This window comes from Schistocerca gregaria, chromosome 5 (genome assembly GCF_023897955.1).
Source record: "Schistocerca gregaria isolate iqSchGreg1 chromosome 5, iqSchGreg1.2, whole genome shotgun sequence".
NCBI classification, from domain to species: domain Eukaryota; kingdom Metazoa; phylum Arthropoda; class Insecta; order Orthoptera; family Acrididae; genus Schistocerca; species Schistocerca gregaria.
In genome coordinates this window covers 543,420,890-543,440,014 of record NC_064924.1, presented here as the reverse complement: position 1 = coordinate 543,440,014, position 19,125 = coordinate 543,420,890, and the positions used below count along the sequence as shown (strand labels likewise).

General features: G+C 38.7%; 1 protein-coding gene across 1 annotated transcript in view; it reads left to right on the top strand.

Annotated features, from left to right (window-relative positions):
• The first annotated feature begins 4,279 nt into the window (after positions 1–4,279).
• Positions 4,280–19,125, top strand: part of LOC126272074 (lysosomal thioesterase PPT2 homolog) — a 38,691-nt gene continuing 23,845 nt past the window's right edge. Inside the window, exon 1 of the mRNA XM_049974621.1 lies at positions 4,280–4,576. Coding sequence (XP_049830578.1) covers positions 4,433–4,576 — 144 coding nt within the window. The 5' untranslated portion in view covers positions 4,280–4,432. The remainder of the gene's footprint in view (positions 4,577–19,125) is intronic.

Sequence of the window (19,125 nt, the reverse complement as noted above, 5' to 3'; positions counted from 1 at the left end):
CTGCATCAGTGACAAAATACTTTTTTGTGAAGTATACATAAAGTAACGTATTAGAGTTATTTGTTTCAATAATTTCTTGTGGCAGGCTCATATGTTGTGAAGTTGATTTTTTGATGGGGTGTGAAACAGTGTTACAAGCATCAGTGGTCGATATTTATGTAGTTTTACTAACCAACCCCAATACAAATAAGGCTTTTGAACTATTAAAAGCCAAATACAAAATATAAGTCTTCAAGGGAAAAGTATTTAATGAGATATGTTTATTATACAAAAATTTATGTTGGACTGGCAACTAAACTTGACTGTAAGCAACGAATTTTTCATTGGGTATGATTACAGCTCATAACACATTGTTCCTTTTAGTATTTCTAGTTGCAGTTTGGCGTAAAATATGAAAAATTTGTGCTCCAATATTCTAAAATATTTATAAAATGCATTTTCCTCTTCCTTGAACTTCTTATTGTGTGTTATAAGCCCATTCTGTACCACATCATGACGTTTTTTGATCCACCCATTTCTGTTGTTGTTTCACACTTGTGTCTTCCTCATCTAAAATAAAAGCTATGCCAGCAAGCTGCAAACCATACGAGCCTGATAAATGTCACATTTGAGAATCATCTTATGAAGATCGCAATTCCCACGAGAAAACAGTTGAGGAAACCGATGGGAGTTGAGATCACGTAACCTTAACTGACATGACACAACAGACAGCGTGAATACACCCTGACATAATGGTGTCGTGACACAATGGTGTCATGACAACCAGTATTAACTGGCCTTTATAAGTACTTCAGTGAATCAAAAACGAAAACCCGCAAATATTTCACAGCTATTATGCAGATGTCAGGATCCTTTGCAACATATACTGGTGTGTGCAGTAAGTCCATAACATTTTCAGACATTACATACACAAGAAATATTTTCACCCAGGGTGCAGGTCTCTGTAATGCCAGATGCAGTTTCAACAGTGATAACCTGAAAACACCGATATCTGAAGAACAGTCGCCTTTGGTTTCTCGAGAGTTTGGTTTGAATCTGATTCTGAGTTAAGTATTACTGTAGAAAAGTGAACTATAACGAGCTACTCTTCTCTTTTTGCATATCTATTTTGTTACTTTAATTTGAAGTTGATTTGTGTTCCTTATCTTGGAAAAAAGCCAGATTTACAGGGAACTTTCCATTTAATGTCAGTAAAGAGGAAAAAATTCTACTTTTTAGCGTAATGGACTAATCATTATTTTTTTCAAAAGAGTTACGAAATGTGTTCTTAGGAATAGTAACAGATATTACGGAGTTACTTTAATTTTAGCAGAGATAATTTTTGGCTGATGCAGAATACTAATACTCTAGAATTCACTTACCTTAAAGTTATAGCTGACACTTCCATATGAGATACAGCTACTCTTATGTTCATATCTTTATTCTGTAACATATACCTTTCCATGTGATGTAATTAATCGAAGCTTAAGAAAGACATTGTGTGTAGTTGACACATTTGAATTCATCATTTCATAACTCGTTAAACAAAAAGTAAAATCGTCCTTATTACAACCGACTACTTACTACTGGATGCATCTGGTACTTTCAGTGCATTTTTCTGTTTTTCAAGATTTTTAATCCTTTGCATGCCACTCCTGCACAGTGTCGATCATCCATCGTGATAACCAGCTTTAAAAAAAAAGAGGAGGGGGGAAGTAATCAGGGTACATGTCTGGCCTCCTTATAGCTACAATGTGAACTATCTTCATCCTAAGAACATTTCTTCCCATACTATGATGAAAAGTATATGTCTCCTCCAATTTTTTTTAAATTTCCGTTATCGCTTTATCACAAGGTAAATTGTTATCAGATAGGGTTTCTTATTTTTTTAAACTTTGTTAATCAAACTTCGTTAACAATAATAGTTATTGAATGTTGTGTGAGCAAAACTGTTAGTATAGAGAAGAAAAAAAGGATAAATACAGTTAGCTGACTTTGACTATAGATCAGTGAATTTCTGTCTCTACTTTTAAAATGAAAAACTCTTAATGGAATGTTAACATGAAGTGTGACTGTAACTGAGTTCATAAACGAAATGCAAAAGAGAAACATGGCACAACTCTGAATAGCGAGTGGCTATAGGTTTGAGTAAGATGCATTGTAGCCTGTAGTGGACAAGCAACAAAATATATCTCTATCTCACTTGGGACTAGAATAAGATATGGCTCTACTTACAGTGTTAAAAAGAATTTCGATATGCTAGCTACATTTCTTATGTACCAACATAGAATGTAGAATGTAGGACAGGTAAAGTGCTCAGCGACTATATTTTTCACTGCAAGCTTTCCGACGACGAGCGATATTTTTTGAGTATCATTATAATAAATAATTATGAAAAGAGAACCAGCTTATTATCAAGCTGCGATATAAGACTACAAGGTGTGAAGGAATCATTTTTTTTTAATCCAATAGTTTCTTCATAATCGAAACAGAAAAATTGCATAAGACAGAATATACACAAATCCCAATATCGTGACTTTTAAATTTTTTACACGAAAAGTAAAGGTTTTAATTAGAAACCAACTACCTATACGAATGTAGCTTTGCTCCATTTACACAAAACAGTTTTTTAGATGCACAGTAAATGACTCGGTATTTGGTTCTCTGTATTACGTTCCGCAGCTAGTCGCATGGCTCCAGGCCTGTACATTTCGCCATAGTAAATGTTCTGCTGCGGAAACGCCGCTCGTATGCCCGTGGCTTAAAAAGACTGATAACCAACAGAACATGAGTGAACACACAACACAAGCTAATGCATACAGAACACGACCTAATGTCGTTCCACCCATAAATTTACTTTAAGAGTTGTTGGATGAACTTAACGACAGCCATAATTATTTGGATATGGATTTGGAGAAGTATAAATATCTTAAGACAGTCATAACTCCTCATATAATAAGACAAACATTTGTACAAGGTAAGCAGTTTCTCGACATGAGCTGCTGATAGTTATATTAATACTTCTGGCAACAGGAAGGAGTTGCAATCACTTAAAATTTTCTGCTGCAATTTCGAAACAAACGCTGAGTGAAATCATACCCCAGTACATGCAAAGCTATTTATGCTGCCCTGAAAGATGATTCAGAAAGTAACGCGAAGTACTGTACCTCAATTCTGTAAGTTACAGATGGTATTTTTATACTTTTAGACGTTTCTGGAAAACAGTACATTTTTAGAAATTGTATATGTGGCGTATGAGCTCCAATCTTTTTGAGTTGGGATTTTTTCAGTTCCTACCTGGAGTCTATGAGCACCCTGTTGAAGACTTTTGCGCCAGAATCCAAAACTTTGTTCTGAACTCTACATAGGGATTCATAATCTATCTGGAATATTTAATTCCTAGTGTTGCAGTAGTGAACTCTACAGTTAATCTCTAAATCAATCTTGTTATGAACCGTATGTTGTATTAAGAAACACAGTAAAACAAGTGTAATAATCTCTGTGCCCCTCTAGGCGTTGCTGCAAGGTAGTCCATTATCAGCTTAACATAATATTCTGACTGCACTCTTCTGTGGAACAAAAAGGACATTTTTTTCCACATTGTCACATAAGGTTGTGGCATAGTACTACGTGGAAATACTCTAGCCAGCGCCAGATCGAACAGGCTGTTACTTTTCTTAGTTCCTTGCGGTAAACAGCGACGAATTTATTTATTTCTGTTATCATTTTCCTGTTTACCATTGTGTCAACCGCTCGTAGTTTCCCTATTAAAGAATTATAAGTTGCTGACTTTTCTTCACCTCTATCGCTGTATCCCTCCTTTTAATATCCCACAAACATGTGTGACTTCCATACATGCCGATAAATTCGGCAGTGGACTCTCTAACGAACTGAGAGTTTCTACCGTTTTAAAATTCATTGTGTGGACAGAGATGAGAAACACTAGACTGAACAAACAGCTTAAAAAACGCTTTGCATGCCAACTTGTCTGCGCAGATGTGGCAGGAACTCGTAAAGGTAAAATTATGCGTGTAGACATATTTGCGCAGGTATGAAATGTACGCAGTTTGGAAGTTTGAGAGAAACGGCTCAAATCTATGAGTTCATATCACATCTGCGTAGACAAGTTGAAGAGTGTAGGAAGATGTTAGGTGGAAATGCGTTTTTCTCAAATCTTCCACATTCATTTTAGTGCAAATGTCATATTCAAGTGCACAGATTTGTCTGCGCAGATATACTGTGCGCAGGCTTATCGTTAAGCGTGTACGCGTCGTACAAACTGTGGTATCACAATATCGGCAATTTCGATGAGTGGTATATCTGTGTCTTTCATAATATATGATGTCAAGACATGTGATATTTGTTTGTAAATAAATATTGCTTTGTCATATTTGTACTAGCGTACTTATGTGATTAGGACCGAAGTTCATATGTAATAGAACAGTCTGGTAGAATGCATCTCCGCAGAAAACTGACTTTAATACTTTCATGTCATGTACTTTTCGTAACAGTTTCGGCTTATAAGCCGTTAGTTATCATGCATGGAATATTAACCGGAAGGAAAAGTATGGTTTCAATGGCTGAGCACATACAAGAGGTAAGTGAAATAGCGATTTTTTTTGTGTCTGGCTTCTGAACAAGTTATTTGCCCGCTTTTGGTGCTTGATGACGTAACAATGCCCGTAATTTGGTGTAATTTGCCGGTGACTTCATTATTTCACTTCTATAGATATACCTCAGATTTATAAAAGTTGTGAAATTCTAGAATATTCCATATTTAAACCTAGAGTACGACAAGTGCCAGTGTGTTTTTCGAAGGTTGTAGTTATACCAGAAATCTTTTTGTGTAAGCAATAGTGAAGAGGAAAAAATTGTCTGCTTTGAAAAGGCCAGTTATACCACTCTGTGATACAGTATGACCTAACAGTTGTAGAGCCGAGGCTTCTGAGTTTCTATGACTGTTTTGTGTGTGTGTGTGTGTGTGTGTGTGTGTGTGTGCGTGTGTGTAATCTTATGGGACTGAACTGCTAAGGTCATCAGTCCATAAGCTTACACACTAATTAACCTAAATTATCCTAAGGTCAAACACACACACCCATGCCTGAGGGAGGACTCGAACCTCCGCCGGGACCAGCCGCACAGTCCATGACTGCAGCGCCTTACACCGCTCGGCTAATCCCTGTGACTGTTGTAGTACAGGCTGTTATTGAACTGTGTTTTAGGCTTAGAACTGCCTGTTTACTCCGACAGGCATACTCAGTACCATGTTATGCACCAAGGAGGTGTTTTAAGTTTAATATTTTATGCACTAATCTGTGACAGTATACAGTCAGTATTCTATACCATTTTATCATTGTGAAACAAATGCATGAGAATTCAGATATATACATGTTTTGACAATTTTAGTTACGTATTTCATGTTGGCTTAAGTTACATATCAAACCTCCCAGAAATATTGGTTGTGGTGATAGACTGATTCACACTATCAAAAGCCTTTGAGAGATCACAAAATGTCCCAATGGGGGATGTTCGGTTATTCAATGCATTTAATATTTGATATGCTTTCACAATAACCAAACATCACCCATTGGGATATTTTGTGATCTCTCAAAGGCTTTTGAGTGTGTGAATCATGAAATTATTCTAGATAAGCTTAAGTATTGTGGTATAAGTGGGACAACATTGCACAAATAGTTTAATTCATACTTAAGTGGAAGAATGCAGAAGGTTGAAATTAAAAGTGCAGATAGTCTGCAAAAACCAGCAGAGTCCTCCAACTGAGGAGGTATCAAGAATTGTGTCCCATAGGGTTCAATCATTTGTCCCCCAATGTTCTTAATATATACATCAACGACTTGCCACTCTATAGTCATGAAGATGCAAAGCTAGTTCTTTTTGCTGATGCTATAAGTATAGTAATCACATCCAACAAGCAAGAGTCAGCTGAGGAAATTCAAACTTATGTCTTTCAGAAAATTATTAAGTGTTTCTCTGCAAAATTTCGAGAAAATACAGTTTATACAGTACTGTACAGTAAATGGCATAACACCATTGATAAATATAGACTATGAGCAGATGTCCGCTGCTAAGGCAGAATACTCAAAAATTTCTGGGTGTGTGCATAGATGAAAAATTGAATTGGAAGAAACACACCGATGATCTGCTGAAACAGTTAGGTTCAGCTACTTATGCTATTAGGGTTATTTGCAAATTTTGGTGATTAACATATCAGCAAATTAGCCTATTATGCATATTTTCCTTCACTGCTTTCATATGGCTTCATATTTTGGGGCAATTCATCATTAAGAGAGAAAATATTCATTGAACAAAAGCGTGTAATCAGAATAATACCTGGAGCCCACCCAAGATCACCCTGCAAACATTTATTTAAGGAACTCAGGATATTCACAGTATCTTTGCAATACATATATTCGCTTATGAAATTTGTCATTTGTAACCGATCCCGATTCAAAAATAACAGTGAAACGCCTAGCTACAGCATTAGAAGGAAGGATGATCTCACTATTCTGGATTAAATCTCACTTTGGCACAGAAATGGGTGAATTATGCTGCCACAAAAATCTTTGTTCATTTGCTAAATAGTATTAAAATTCTGACAGCCAACCAAAATTTAAAATCAAATTAAAAGAATTTCTGAATGACAACTCCTTCTACTAAATAGATGATGGGTGAATTATGCTGCCACAAAAATCTTTGGTCATTTGCTAAATAGTATTAATTCTGACAGATAGCCAACCAAAATTTAAAATCAAATTAAAAGACTCTCTGAATGATAACGCCTTCTACTAAATAGATGAATTCTTAGATATGAAGTTGTAACTGTAAAAAAAATATATTTTGTGTAAAGAAAACTTACATTAGAGTGACACGTTCCACATCATTACGGAACGTTGTATTCATGATATATGGAACAAGGACTAATGTGTATGTAGTGCAGCCAGATGTCTAGGTTAGGTTGGAAGATAACAATTTAGTTCCGAGTGGGCAAAGCCAATGAATCTGAATGCAGAAAACCTGGTGTACTAAGAGGTTGATCATTAGTACAGCACAACTTCATTCTCTGTTTTAAAGTAACACAAAATACCCATGTTTCTTCTCAGTGAGAAACTCTGCTAGTTGTTGAATTTGAAAGAATCCAAAGAAAAGAGCTCTAAATATGTTAAACACATAATTATTACTATTATTATTATTAACTTTTTTGTAAATCCTGTGCGTGGTCCCAACTTGGTTACAAATGTTCAGTGTAATTCTGCACAATCGTTCATAACATTTAGGACTCTATCCACTATGATGATATTAGACTAGTAACTGAAACCTTGAAAAACAAGTCCATACTTACCCTTTGTGGTGACGTTAGAGAACTTTGTTTAACCACATAGCAGAATTTCCACATCGTACAACATGCATATAATATCTAATTGACCCCACGGTCTGCATCTGTTTCTGCTGTTTAACTATCAACTGAACAAGTTTCTATATTGCAGGGGAGCATCAAGATCATTTGGAATCACATCACAGTCTGAGTGTGATACAAACCTGAATATTTTAATAAAGGTGTCAGTCCTCCCTGATTATAGCGTGACAAAAGCTGTTTTTGAATTGGACAAAGACAAAAGAATTATTCTGCCCCAAGCATGATTCTTAATCATAAATTTTAGGTCTGCTTGGATTTGCATTAGCTCTTACATAATTTTACAGTTATTTACACTGATGGGTCTGAGAAAGTTATAGCAGTTATTAGTGGACTCACTTGAGTTATGGAAGCAACTTTGGCGACACCACTCAATTTAGTTGCATGCCAGAATCAAGCTATACTGGGAAACTCTGATGAGTGGAACATTGTGCCCTTCATAATGAATGCTGGCCACTAGACGTTGGCTTTTAAACTAACTGCAATAGTTGGCTGCTCAGAAGTTTTTTTTCATACAGTGTTTAGTATTTGGCATTCACAATAGTTTACAATATTTGACAAAGAGCTATAAGAACTCTCAACGCACTACAGCAGATAATATTTAAGGGGGAGTAAAATGAAAACCAAACACCTGCCATAGTGAGATCATGAAATGGTTCCTTTCAAAAGTAATCACCACAGATGTTGAGATATTTATCCCATTGGGAGACAAGATCTTCAATTTCTGTTTCATGGAACGCAGTTGCCCACCGATGGATCCATAACCCAACCCACCCAACCCACTCTTGCACTACTTCATCTGACTGAAATCAATGTCAACGAATGTCTATCTTCAGGTTACCAACAGTGTGAAAATGAATGGTGAATGATCTATGTTGTACGGGGGATGTTGCAGTGTTTCCCAACCAAATCTCTGAAGTGTCTGATTGCAAGTGTGGGAACTGGCATTATCATGCAACAACCTGATTCCATCTGACAGCATTCCTGGGTGTTTTGACTTTATGGCCCATCGGATTCCTGCAAAGTCTCTTCATAGCGATGTGCATTAATTGTGGTCCCACACTCAAGGAACTCCATGAGCAGAGGGCCCCCTGTAGTCAAACTTACATGATAACTTGCTGCCTCCTCTCCCGCCTTGCTGCTAACTGGCTAAAGGGTGCATTTCATTGATTTGGTCTGGAAACACTGCAACATCCTCTGTACAGCCCATATCATTCACTTTGTGATTTTAACATCCTTGGTGACCTCTAGAAAGACATGCATGGACTTTGGTTTCAGTCAGATGAGGAAGTGCAAGGGTGGATGCAGTTGTGGATATTTCAGTGGCTGGTGGCATTCTTTAGACAGGAATTTGACTGTCTCACCTCCCAGTGGGAAAAATGTCTTAATGCATGTGGTGATTATTTTCAGTGGGAGCATTCTATGGTGGTATTCTGGCGGGTGTTTAGTTTTCATTTGACTGCCCCTTATAGATGTGCTGGATGCAAGGATTCCTTATATGTGCTTTAACCCTTTTGGAAAAAGCTCAGTCATTCTACACGGGATGCAGTATGGAGGGGCATGGGGTGTGCACACTGCACTCCCGGCCTTTATTAACATTCCGACCTTGGAGCTGCTACCTCTCAGTCAGGTTGCTTCTCAGTTGGCATCACGAGGCTTATTGCATCCTGGTCCAGCCAGCCCTCCCACTAAAGAAAAATTCTTGGCAGTTCTGGGAACTGAACAACTTGGGTCCCTGCATTAGTGTCTGTCCCATTGAGCTCTCTCTCTCTCTCTCTCTCTCTCTCTCTCTCTCTCTCTCTCTCTCTCTCTCTCTCTCTCTCTCCCTCCCTCCCCTCTTTACTCAGCTCTGGATGCCAGGAACCTCATATCAGTCACAAAGAAATTGAATGGAATAATCAAATTCACATGGCAGGCAAGGATACTGGCAACAACAATAGAATATTTTCTACCCTTACTATGGACAAGAAGGATAATTTGTTAGTGGAAGAATGAGAGACTATAGTTAAAAATAAATGATAACAAATTAAGCTACTTGTTCTATCATGTGTGTATGTTCCTCTCAACTTAATACAGTTAAGGATAGAATAAGGCACTGTTGTATGAGGCAGGACCACCACCTGTGGTGCTCAGTGTCTCATCTTTTAACTCAACATATTTTCTGTTCTGCCAACAGAGCACACTCTGGCACTGAGAATTGACCTCCAATTTGGATTATGAAGGGATGAGTGTTGGAAATTTTGAATTATGGAAACTACTATTTCTCAAATATTGAGTGTTTACTGTAACCTGCCAGAAGCGCACTGCTTCCAGGATTCTAGGAGGCGCACTGGCCCCAAATTTAATTTTCACGGCAGATTAACAATAAGGGCAGGCATATCGGCCAGCCTGAATGTGGTTTTTATCAAACAGTGGAAACTTGAGGTTGGAATATCAATGATATTAGGGAAAAAATAGATTGCAACTCACTGTAAAGATAACATGTTGAATTGCAGACAGGCACAATGAGAAGACTGTTCACATTTAGCTTTTGGCCAAAGCCTTCTTCAGAAAAGGGAACACACACATCCACACAACAAGCACACCTTATACACATATGACTGCTATCTGTGGCAGCTCTGGTCAGAATGCAGCTGTCGTGTTGAAAGAAAACAACAATCTGGAGTGGGCTTAGAGGGCAGAGCAATAGCAGAGTACAGGTGGGGGGGGAAAGAGGAGAGCTGTCTGGTGGAGCATACAGGGACTAGGTGGGAACATAGCGAGGCTGGCAGGCGCAGTGTCGGGAGGCTGTGTGGCAGGGAAAAAGAGGGGGGGGGGGGGGGGGGGGATGGAAAAGAAGAGGAGTAGGGAAAGGGCAAAGATGAGTGGGTGCATTTGTAGAGGGCGGTACACAATGAGTATTGGGGGATGTGGACAGGACAGAGGGGGTGGAAACTATTGGTTGAAGGGTGTAGGGACAGTAAGATACTGTAGTCAGATCGGAACATGTATTGTTAGGATCCCATCTGCACATTTCAGAAAAGCTGGTGGTGGAGGGGAGGATCTAGATGGCCAAGATCATGAAGCAACCATTGAAATCAAGTGTGTTGTGTTCAGGTGCATGTTGGGCTCTGTTTGAACATGACTTGAACTGTTCGAACAGTTTATATCACAGTTCGGGAAATCTTGTGTTCTGTTTGATCTTTTGACTGGCCTGTGGTCTAGTGACTTTTCTTGATACTGTCACAATGACTGTGAAATATGGACTGGAACATCACCTAAGGTGCAGGTGATGCTTAACAATGGCAACTAATAAATATATAAACGATTACAATCATGATTGTGTCCAATTCTCGAGCTTAAGTTATTCTCGAAATAAAAATTACAGTTAGTTTTTGCTGTGTACTTAGTTTGCTCAGCATTTAATTCTTGATTAATCTTCGCAATTGTTTCATCTGTATGTTGCAGTCTTGTTTTCAAACCGATTAAAATCCTGTAACATTTTTATCTGTTATTCTAATATGTGAACAAGGAGTGAATTCCTTATTTGCAACTTTCTCTCATAAACAAGTAAAATACAGGGTGTACCAAAAAGAATGACCCTATTTAACTAGTAATAATATTGAGACAAATGTTACTAGGTAACTGAAGCAGGGCCAGATGTAACTGGCATGGTCTCGAGTTACAGAAAAAATCTGCTAGATGTTCCTGCAACTGCTGACCTGGAGCATGCAGCCAGTTTCGCGCAATATGGCATCCGCGCAACAGAAGGCATATTGTGTTATTGAATTTAGTCATACTCGATCAGTGATTGTAGTTCAGCAGGTGTTTCATATTAAATTTCGTGCTAAACCACCATCAACAAAGAACATTCAACGGTGGTATGAACAGTTTGAAGAAACAGGGTGCCTCTGTAAAGGTAAAAGTCCTGGTCGGCCACGCGTTCCTGAACAAAAAGAGCAACAAATCTGACAAGCATTTGAGCAGAGCCCCTGCAAGTGTATGCGTCATGCTAGTCCCTAACTTGAGTTATTGCGAATGACAGTGTGGCATGTGCTACTGCGTCGTTTAGCCATCAAAACGTACTGATTACAACTGGTACAAGCTCTTCGAGATACTGACAAAGTGAAGCAAGTTGACTTTAGCAATGCTATTCTAGAGGACATGGAAGATGACACTTTTATGTCACAGTTAATATTCAGCGATGAGTCAACTTTCCATATTAGCGGTAAGGTTCACTGTCATAATGTGCTTATATGGGGGCTTGAAAATCCTCATTAAACAAATTTTTGTGCTGTTTTGCAAAGCAAGGTTTATGGACCCTACTTTCTTGAGGAAGAAACCGTAACAGGACAATCATATCTTGGCAATGCTACGGAATTGGTTATTCCCACAACTTGACTCTGAAAATTTCATCTATCAGCAAGATGGAGCACCACTGCACTGGCACAATAATGTGTGCAGTTTCCTCAATGCCAACGTGCCTCAACGTTGTATAGGGTATACAGGACCGCGAGACCAGTGTATACATTCTTGGCCTTGTAGGTCCCCTGACTTAACACCCTGTGATTTCTTCCTGTGGGGATATGTGTTAAACAATGTGTTTACGTTCCTGCCTTACCTCGTGACATCGATGAACTAAAAACCAGAATATCAGCTGCTGTAGCTTCAGTGACAGAAGACACCTTACGCTCAGTTTGGGTTGAATTTAGCTATTGGCTAGATGTCATCCATGCAGCCAATGGATGACATATTGAACATTTATGGTGGATTTCTTTTCTGAGTAATTTAGTATGCAGTTTGTTGGTGTTAAGCACCCTTCTTCCTAATAAATAATTCTATTTAAAATTGGGTCATTCTTTTTGGGACACCCTGTATTATATTGCGTTCAGTCACATAAAATTTTTGGAGGACATTATTTACTTCTCTGCCTGTTACCTTTATTTAAACTTCAGCATAAATGTTTATACACTGAAGTGCCAAAGAAACTGGTAAAGGCATGCATATTCAAATACAGAGATATGTAAACAGGCAGAATACGACACTGTGGTTGGCAATGCCTTTATAAGACAAGTGTCTGGTGCGGTTGTTAGAATGGTTACTACTGCTACAATGGCAGGTTATCAAGATTTAAGTGAGTTTGAACATGGTGTTATAGTTAGTGCTTGAGCATTGGGACCCAGCATCTACAAAGTAACGATGAAGTGAGGATTTTTTTGTACGATCATTTCATGAGTGTACTGTGAATATCAGGAATACAGTAAAACATAAATCTCTGACATTGCTACAACCGGAAAACAATCCTGCAAGAAGAGGGCCAACTGCGACTTTTGCAAATTGGTACAGATTTCAATGCCAAGCCACCAGAAAGTGGCATTATGTGAACCATTCAACAAAACATAATTGGTATGGGCTTTCAGAGCCAAAGGCCCACTCGTGTTCTCTTGCTGACAGTACGACTCAAAGCTTTATGCCTGGGCCGTTCAACATTGATATTGGACTGTTGACAACCAGAAACATGTTGCCTGGCTGGATGAGTCTCGATTCAAATTGTGTCGAGCCAATGGATGTGTAGGGGTATGAAGACAACCTCAAAAATCCATGGACCCTGCAGTCAGCAGGGGACTGTTCAAGCTGGTGGAAGCTCTGTAATGGTGTGGGGCGTGTGCAGTTAGAGTGATATGGGACTCCTGATATGTCTAGGTATGACTCCGAGAGGTGACACATACGTAAGCAACCTGTCTGATCACCTGCATCTATTCATGTCCATCGTGCATTCCGACGGACTTGGGTAATTCCAGCAGGCCAATCCGACTCCCCATACATCCAGAATTGCTACAGAATGGCTCCAGGAACACTTCTGAGTTTAAACACATCTGCTGGCCACCAAACTCCCCATACATGAACACTATTGAGCATATGTGGGAAGTGTCTTGCAGCATGCTGTTCAGAAGAGACCTTCACCACCTCATACTCTTACGGACTTATGGACAGCTCTGCAGGATCCATGGTGTCAGTCCCCCCCCCCCCCCCCCTCCCCCCAGCACTACTTCAGACATTAGTCGAATCCATGCCACATCATGCTAGTGAGGGCCCTACACAAAGTTGGGCAAGTGTACCAGTTTCTTTGGCTCTTCAGTTTATATCCATACATACCAAAACTGTATGAAAACTTGTATTATAAATTTATTCAAACACAATAGGAGTTTGTGTGGATTTAATGCTTTCCTCCAGTGTTTCATGAAATTGTCAGATTTTAAGCAGAGCCATAGCTTATTGTTGTGGGTAGTTTGAAGTTTATTGTTTGTCCCTTGCACTTGTACTGTGCAAGTCAAATGTCACGTGACTGTCCAAACAAGCTCGATACTGTATCAAACGCTGCAGTGTATCGGGAAATCTTGAGCTTGTTCGAACACAAATATCATTTGCCCTGTCCTATGTGGCACAGGATGGTCCATCTTGCTCTTGACCACAGTTTGGCAGTGGCCTTTCATCCTGGTGGACACCTGGTTGGAAGTCTCACTAATATAAAAAGCTGGGCATTGATTGCAGCAGAGTTGGTGTCTTACATGGCTGCTTTACAGGTGGTCTGGCCTCTGATGGGGAATGATAAGCCAGTGACAGGACTGGAATATGAAGTGCTAGGTGGGTAGATTAGGCAGGTCTTGCACCTGGTTATTCCACAGGGATATGATCCCTGTGACAAGGGATTGGGAGTGGCATAGGGATGGACTAGAATGTTGTGGAAGTTGGGTGGGTGACAGAACACCACTTTAGGAGGGATTGGAAGGATGTTGGGTAGTATGTCCCTTACTTCAGAGTATGATGACAGATAATCAAACCCCTGATGAAGGATATGGTCCCGTTGTTCTAGTCTGTGGTGGAACTGGGTGATGAAGGGGGCACTCCATTGTAGCTGGTTCTCGGGGGTTATGAGATGATTGGGGGTGTGAGGGGAAATGGCACAGGGAATCTGTTTGTGGACTAGGTCTGGGGGATAGTGCCTGTCTGTGAAGGCTTTGGTGAGACCTTCAGCATATTAGGCACAGGAGTTCTTGTCACAAGAGATATACCGTCCCTTGGTGGCCAGGCAGTATGGGAGAGATTTTTTGGTTTGGAAGGGATGGCAGCTACCAAAATGCAGGTACTAATGGTGGCTGGTGGGTTTAATGTGGACAGAGGTGTGGATGGAGCCATTAGAGAGGAGGAAGTCAGAGTATAGGAAGGGATCATGGTGGTTTGAGGACGATCAGTTGAAGCAGGTCGGAGAGAAGGTATTGAGATTCTGAAGGAATGAGGATAAGGTCTAGAGTTCAGATCATGAAGGTATCATCAGTAAACCTGAATCAGACCAGGGGTTTATAGTTTTGGAAGGCTGCGAAAGTTTCCTCAAGATGGCTCTTCAACAGTTTGGCATAAGAGGATGCCATGGCTGTGCCATAGGTTGGCTTGTATACATTACTTCAAAGGAAAAGTACTTATATATTAGGATAACATTAGTTAGGTGTATGAGGAATGAGGTAGTGGGTTTGGAGATTGAAGGACATTAGGAGAGGTAATGTCCAGCAGTGGCAAGACCGTGGATATGAGGGATGCTGGTGTACAGGAAAGTGGCATCAATGGTGATGAGCAGGATTTAGGAGGTAAAGGGGTGGGGATGGTGGAGTGTCGGTGAATGAAGGGGTTGCTAGCTTTGAAGTGGGAGGCTAGATTTTGAGCTGTTGGTCAGTGAGGGCTGAAATTCTTCCATTGGGAGCACATTTTTGTAATGTTCTCATGTTTATTAAATGTTTCCATGATAAAAACATGCCACTCTTCATTGAATCTTTGAATTTTCTTCTTATCCTCCCCCCCCCTTCTCCTGTTAATGCAACCTGATAATGGTCCCATACTGGAATGGCAAGCTGTTGATGTATTATTTTTGCTACATTGTCATGTCTTCTGGGGTATTCTGTATTTGCTAGTACTGTACATCCGCTTGTGATGTGATCTGCTGTTTCTATTTGTTGTTTGCAAAGTCTGCATTTATCTGTTGTGGAATTGGGATCTTTAATAATATGCTTGCTGTAATATCTGGTGTTTATTGTTTGATCCTGTATTGCAGTCATGAATCCTTCCATCTCACCGTATATATTGCCTTTTCTTAGCCATGTGTTGGATGCGTCTTGATCGATGTGTGGCTGTGTTAGATGATACGGGTGCTTGCCATGTAGTGTTTTCTTTTTCCAATTTACTTTCTTCGTATCTGTTGATGTTATGTGATCTAAAGGGTTGTAGAAGTGGTTATGAAATTGCAGTGGTGTAGCCGATGTATTTATACGAGTGATTGCTTTGTGTATTTTGCTAGTTTCTGCTCGTTCTAGAAAGAATTTTCTTAAATTTTCTACCTGTCCATAATGTAGGTTTTTTATGTCAATAAATCCCCTTCCTCCTTCCTTTCTGCTTAATGTGAACCTTTCTGTTGATGAATGTATGTGATATATTCTATATTTGTGACATTGTGATCGTGTAAGTGTATTTAGTGCTTCTAGGTTGGTGTTACTCCATTTCACTACTCCAAATGAGTAGGTCAATATTGGTATAGCATAAGTATTTATAGCTTTTGTTTTGTTTCTTGCTGTCAATTCTGTTTTCAGTATTTTTGTTAGTCTCTGTCTATATTTTTCTTTTAGTTCTTCTTTAATATTTGTATTATCTATTCCTATTTTTTGTCTGTATCCTAGATATTTATAGGCATCCGTTTTTTCCATTGCTTCTATGCAGTCGCTGTGGTTATCCAATATGTAATCTTGTTTAGTGTGTTTTCCCTAGACTATGCTATGTTTCTTAAATTTGTCTGTTCCAAAAGCCATATTTGTATCATTGATGAATACTTCTGTTATCTTTAGTAATTGGTTGAGTTGTTGCTGCCAGTAGTTTTAGATCATCCATGTATAGCAAATGTGTGATTTTATGAGGGTATGTTCCAGTAATATTGTATCCATAATTTGTATTATTTAGCATGTTGGATAGTGGGTTCAGAGCAAGGTAGAACCAGAAAGGACTTAATTAGTCTCCTTGGTATATTCCACACTTAATCTGTATTGGCTGTGATGTGATATTATTTGAATTTGTTTGGATATTAAGCGTGGTTTTCCAATTTTTTATTACTATGTTTAGGAACTGTATCAATTTGGGATCTACTTTGTATATTTCCAATATTTGTAGTAACCATGAGTGGGGTACACTATCAAAAGCTTTTCGGTAATCAATGTATGCGTAGTGTAGCGACCTTTGTTTAGTTTTATCTTGATATGTTACCTCTGCATTTATTACCAGTTGCTCTTTACATCCTCGTGCTCCTTTGCAACAGCCTTTTTGTTCTTCATTTATAATTTTGTTCTGTGTTGTATGTGTCATTAATTTCTGTGTAATGACTGAAGTTAATATTTTGTATATTGTTGGTAGGCCTGTTATGGGGCGGTATTTATCTGGGTTTGCTGTGTCTGCTTGATCTTTAGGTTTCATATAAGTTATTCCATGTGTAAGTGTATCAAGGAATGTGTATGGGTCTGCAATGTAACTGTTAAATAATTTAGTTATATGTGAATGTGTTGAGGTGAACTTCTTTAGCCAGAAATTTGCTATTTTATCTTTTCCTGGGGCTTTCCAATTGTGAGTAGAATTAATTGCTTTGGTGATTTCATGTTGCAAAATTATCACTTCAGGCATTTGTGGTATCATCTTGTATGTGTCTGTTTCTGCTTCTACCCACCGTGCATGCCTGTTATGTTGTTCCGGGTTTGACCATATGTTGCTCCAGAAGTGTTCCATGTCTGTTATGTTTGGTGGATTGTCTATTTTAACGTGTGTGTGTTATCTATTGTCTGGTAAAATTTCTTTTGGTTTGTGTTGAATGTTTGGTTTTGTTTCCTTCTATTTTCACTTTTTTTTTTTTTTGTATCTTCTAAGTCGTTTGGCCAATGCTTGTAATTTCTGCTTCTTTTCATCTAATTGCTCTGTCGCTTCTTGTTGAGAGATTTTACCTAACTTTTTTTTTTTTTTTTTTTTTTTCCCTGACATTTGATGTCTTATAAATTGTGTTAGCTGTCCAATGTCTTCTCAGTTTTTGTATTCTGATCTGTAGCCTGTGTTGCCATGCTGGTTTTGTGGGTTTCTTGTGTGTGTTGGTTGGTTCTGATGTCTGCCTAGTGTGTATATTTAGTGTAGTGAGTGCTCCTATATAAACCAGTAGTTGTAACTCTTACATAGTTGTGTTTTCATTTATTTTGTTGTTTCGACTTGTGGGTGATTTGGCGGTCTATGCAAGAATGGTCTAATGTCTGTATTTGTGTCTTTGTATTCTACAGGTATGTCAGCTGAAATTTTTCTTCTGTATCTAACATGTGTGCACTTTGTGTCCTATTTGTACTTGTTCTGGTGGCTGTCTTATGATTTTGTTTTCCTCTGATTGTTTAATTGATGCGTGTTGTTCTATGTTTGTTTGCTCTGGGATGTGTGAGTCCATTACTGTATTTTTTTCTTCTTCTTCTGATTGCACATTATTTTGTTCCAGTATTTGCTGTACTTGTTGTATGATGTTTTCTAATTCTGACTGGAGTATCCTGTTATTTTTGATTATTACATGGATCTGATCAGCTAGTCGTTGTTCTGTTAAAATTTTTAATTCTGGGTATCTGGTAATAAATGTTGTGTATACTTGTGATCTGTATTCAGTTGTTGGTTCCTAGGTTTGTTGCTTGGTAATAACAGAAAATGAGTTGTCAATTAACTTCATCTGACCATCTCATCCTCTGTCTTTGTTTTCCTTCTAGGGTGGTTGCAGGAAGCATATCCTGCAAAATACCTCTGTTTGGATTTAAATCATTTTCCAGTTGGCTAGCAGTGTGGGCGGGCATAGGGTTCAAGCGTCGTCCCCGACCATGACGGCATTTGTCCTAGGCTTCTTTAATTGTGTCCTGAAACTACTAATCACATTAAAAAGGGGGGGGGGGGTTAGTCCTATTAGTGGTTTATTCTTTTCGTCGCCTTTTATGACTGGCAGAACATATCGGAGGCCTATTCTTTTCCCGGGCCTCCACAGGAATCATTATTATTATTTACTGTAAACAGTGATGGTCTGAGAACTCTCTCTTCCTGTCCTCGCAAAAATTACCTATACATCTATGTTTCATCCTGTTACAGATGACAAGTCATAAGCTAGTGACTGCGTGTGAGATCGCTCTTCAAGTTTTTATATATTTTTAGGTTTCAGATACATATTTTAACGGTTTTTGTGATAATATTTACTATATAAGTGACTTATTAGTAGTTTCTTCATTCATCTCTGCCTTTCTTGTGTTGTGACCTGATATTTGTGAGTGTTTCGTATCGAACAACGTAACCTCTTACCTGTGTTTACATTCCACACTGACCAGTTGCAGCTGTAGCGGCGCATCGAAAGCTAAGTACTAATTAATAGTTTGTGTATAGTGGTTTATTTAGGAACTTTAGTAGTCTTCAACCACAGTTTTTTGTGTTTTCTGGTTGAAATAATTTCAGAAGAACCTTTTGGGAACTGTTTTCAGCTTTGTTACTGTGTCATTAGACATTTGATTCTCTTTGTGTATTAGTCTTTGTTTTATTCACATTTGTTGTTTATTAATACTGTTAATAATAGTAGTTACTTCCCTTGTAGAGTAAGTTTGTGTTTATTGTAGTCAGGTTTTTAACATCTTCTTATTGTAGTAGCGGAA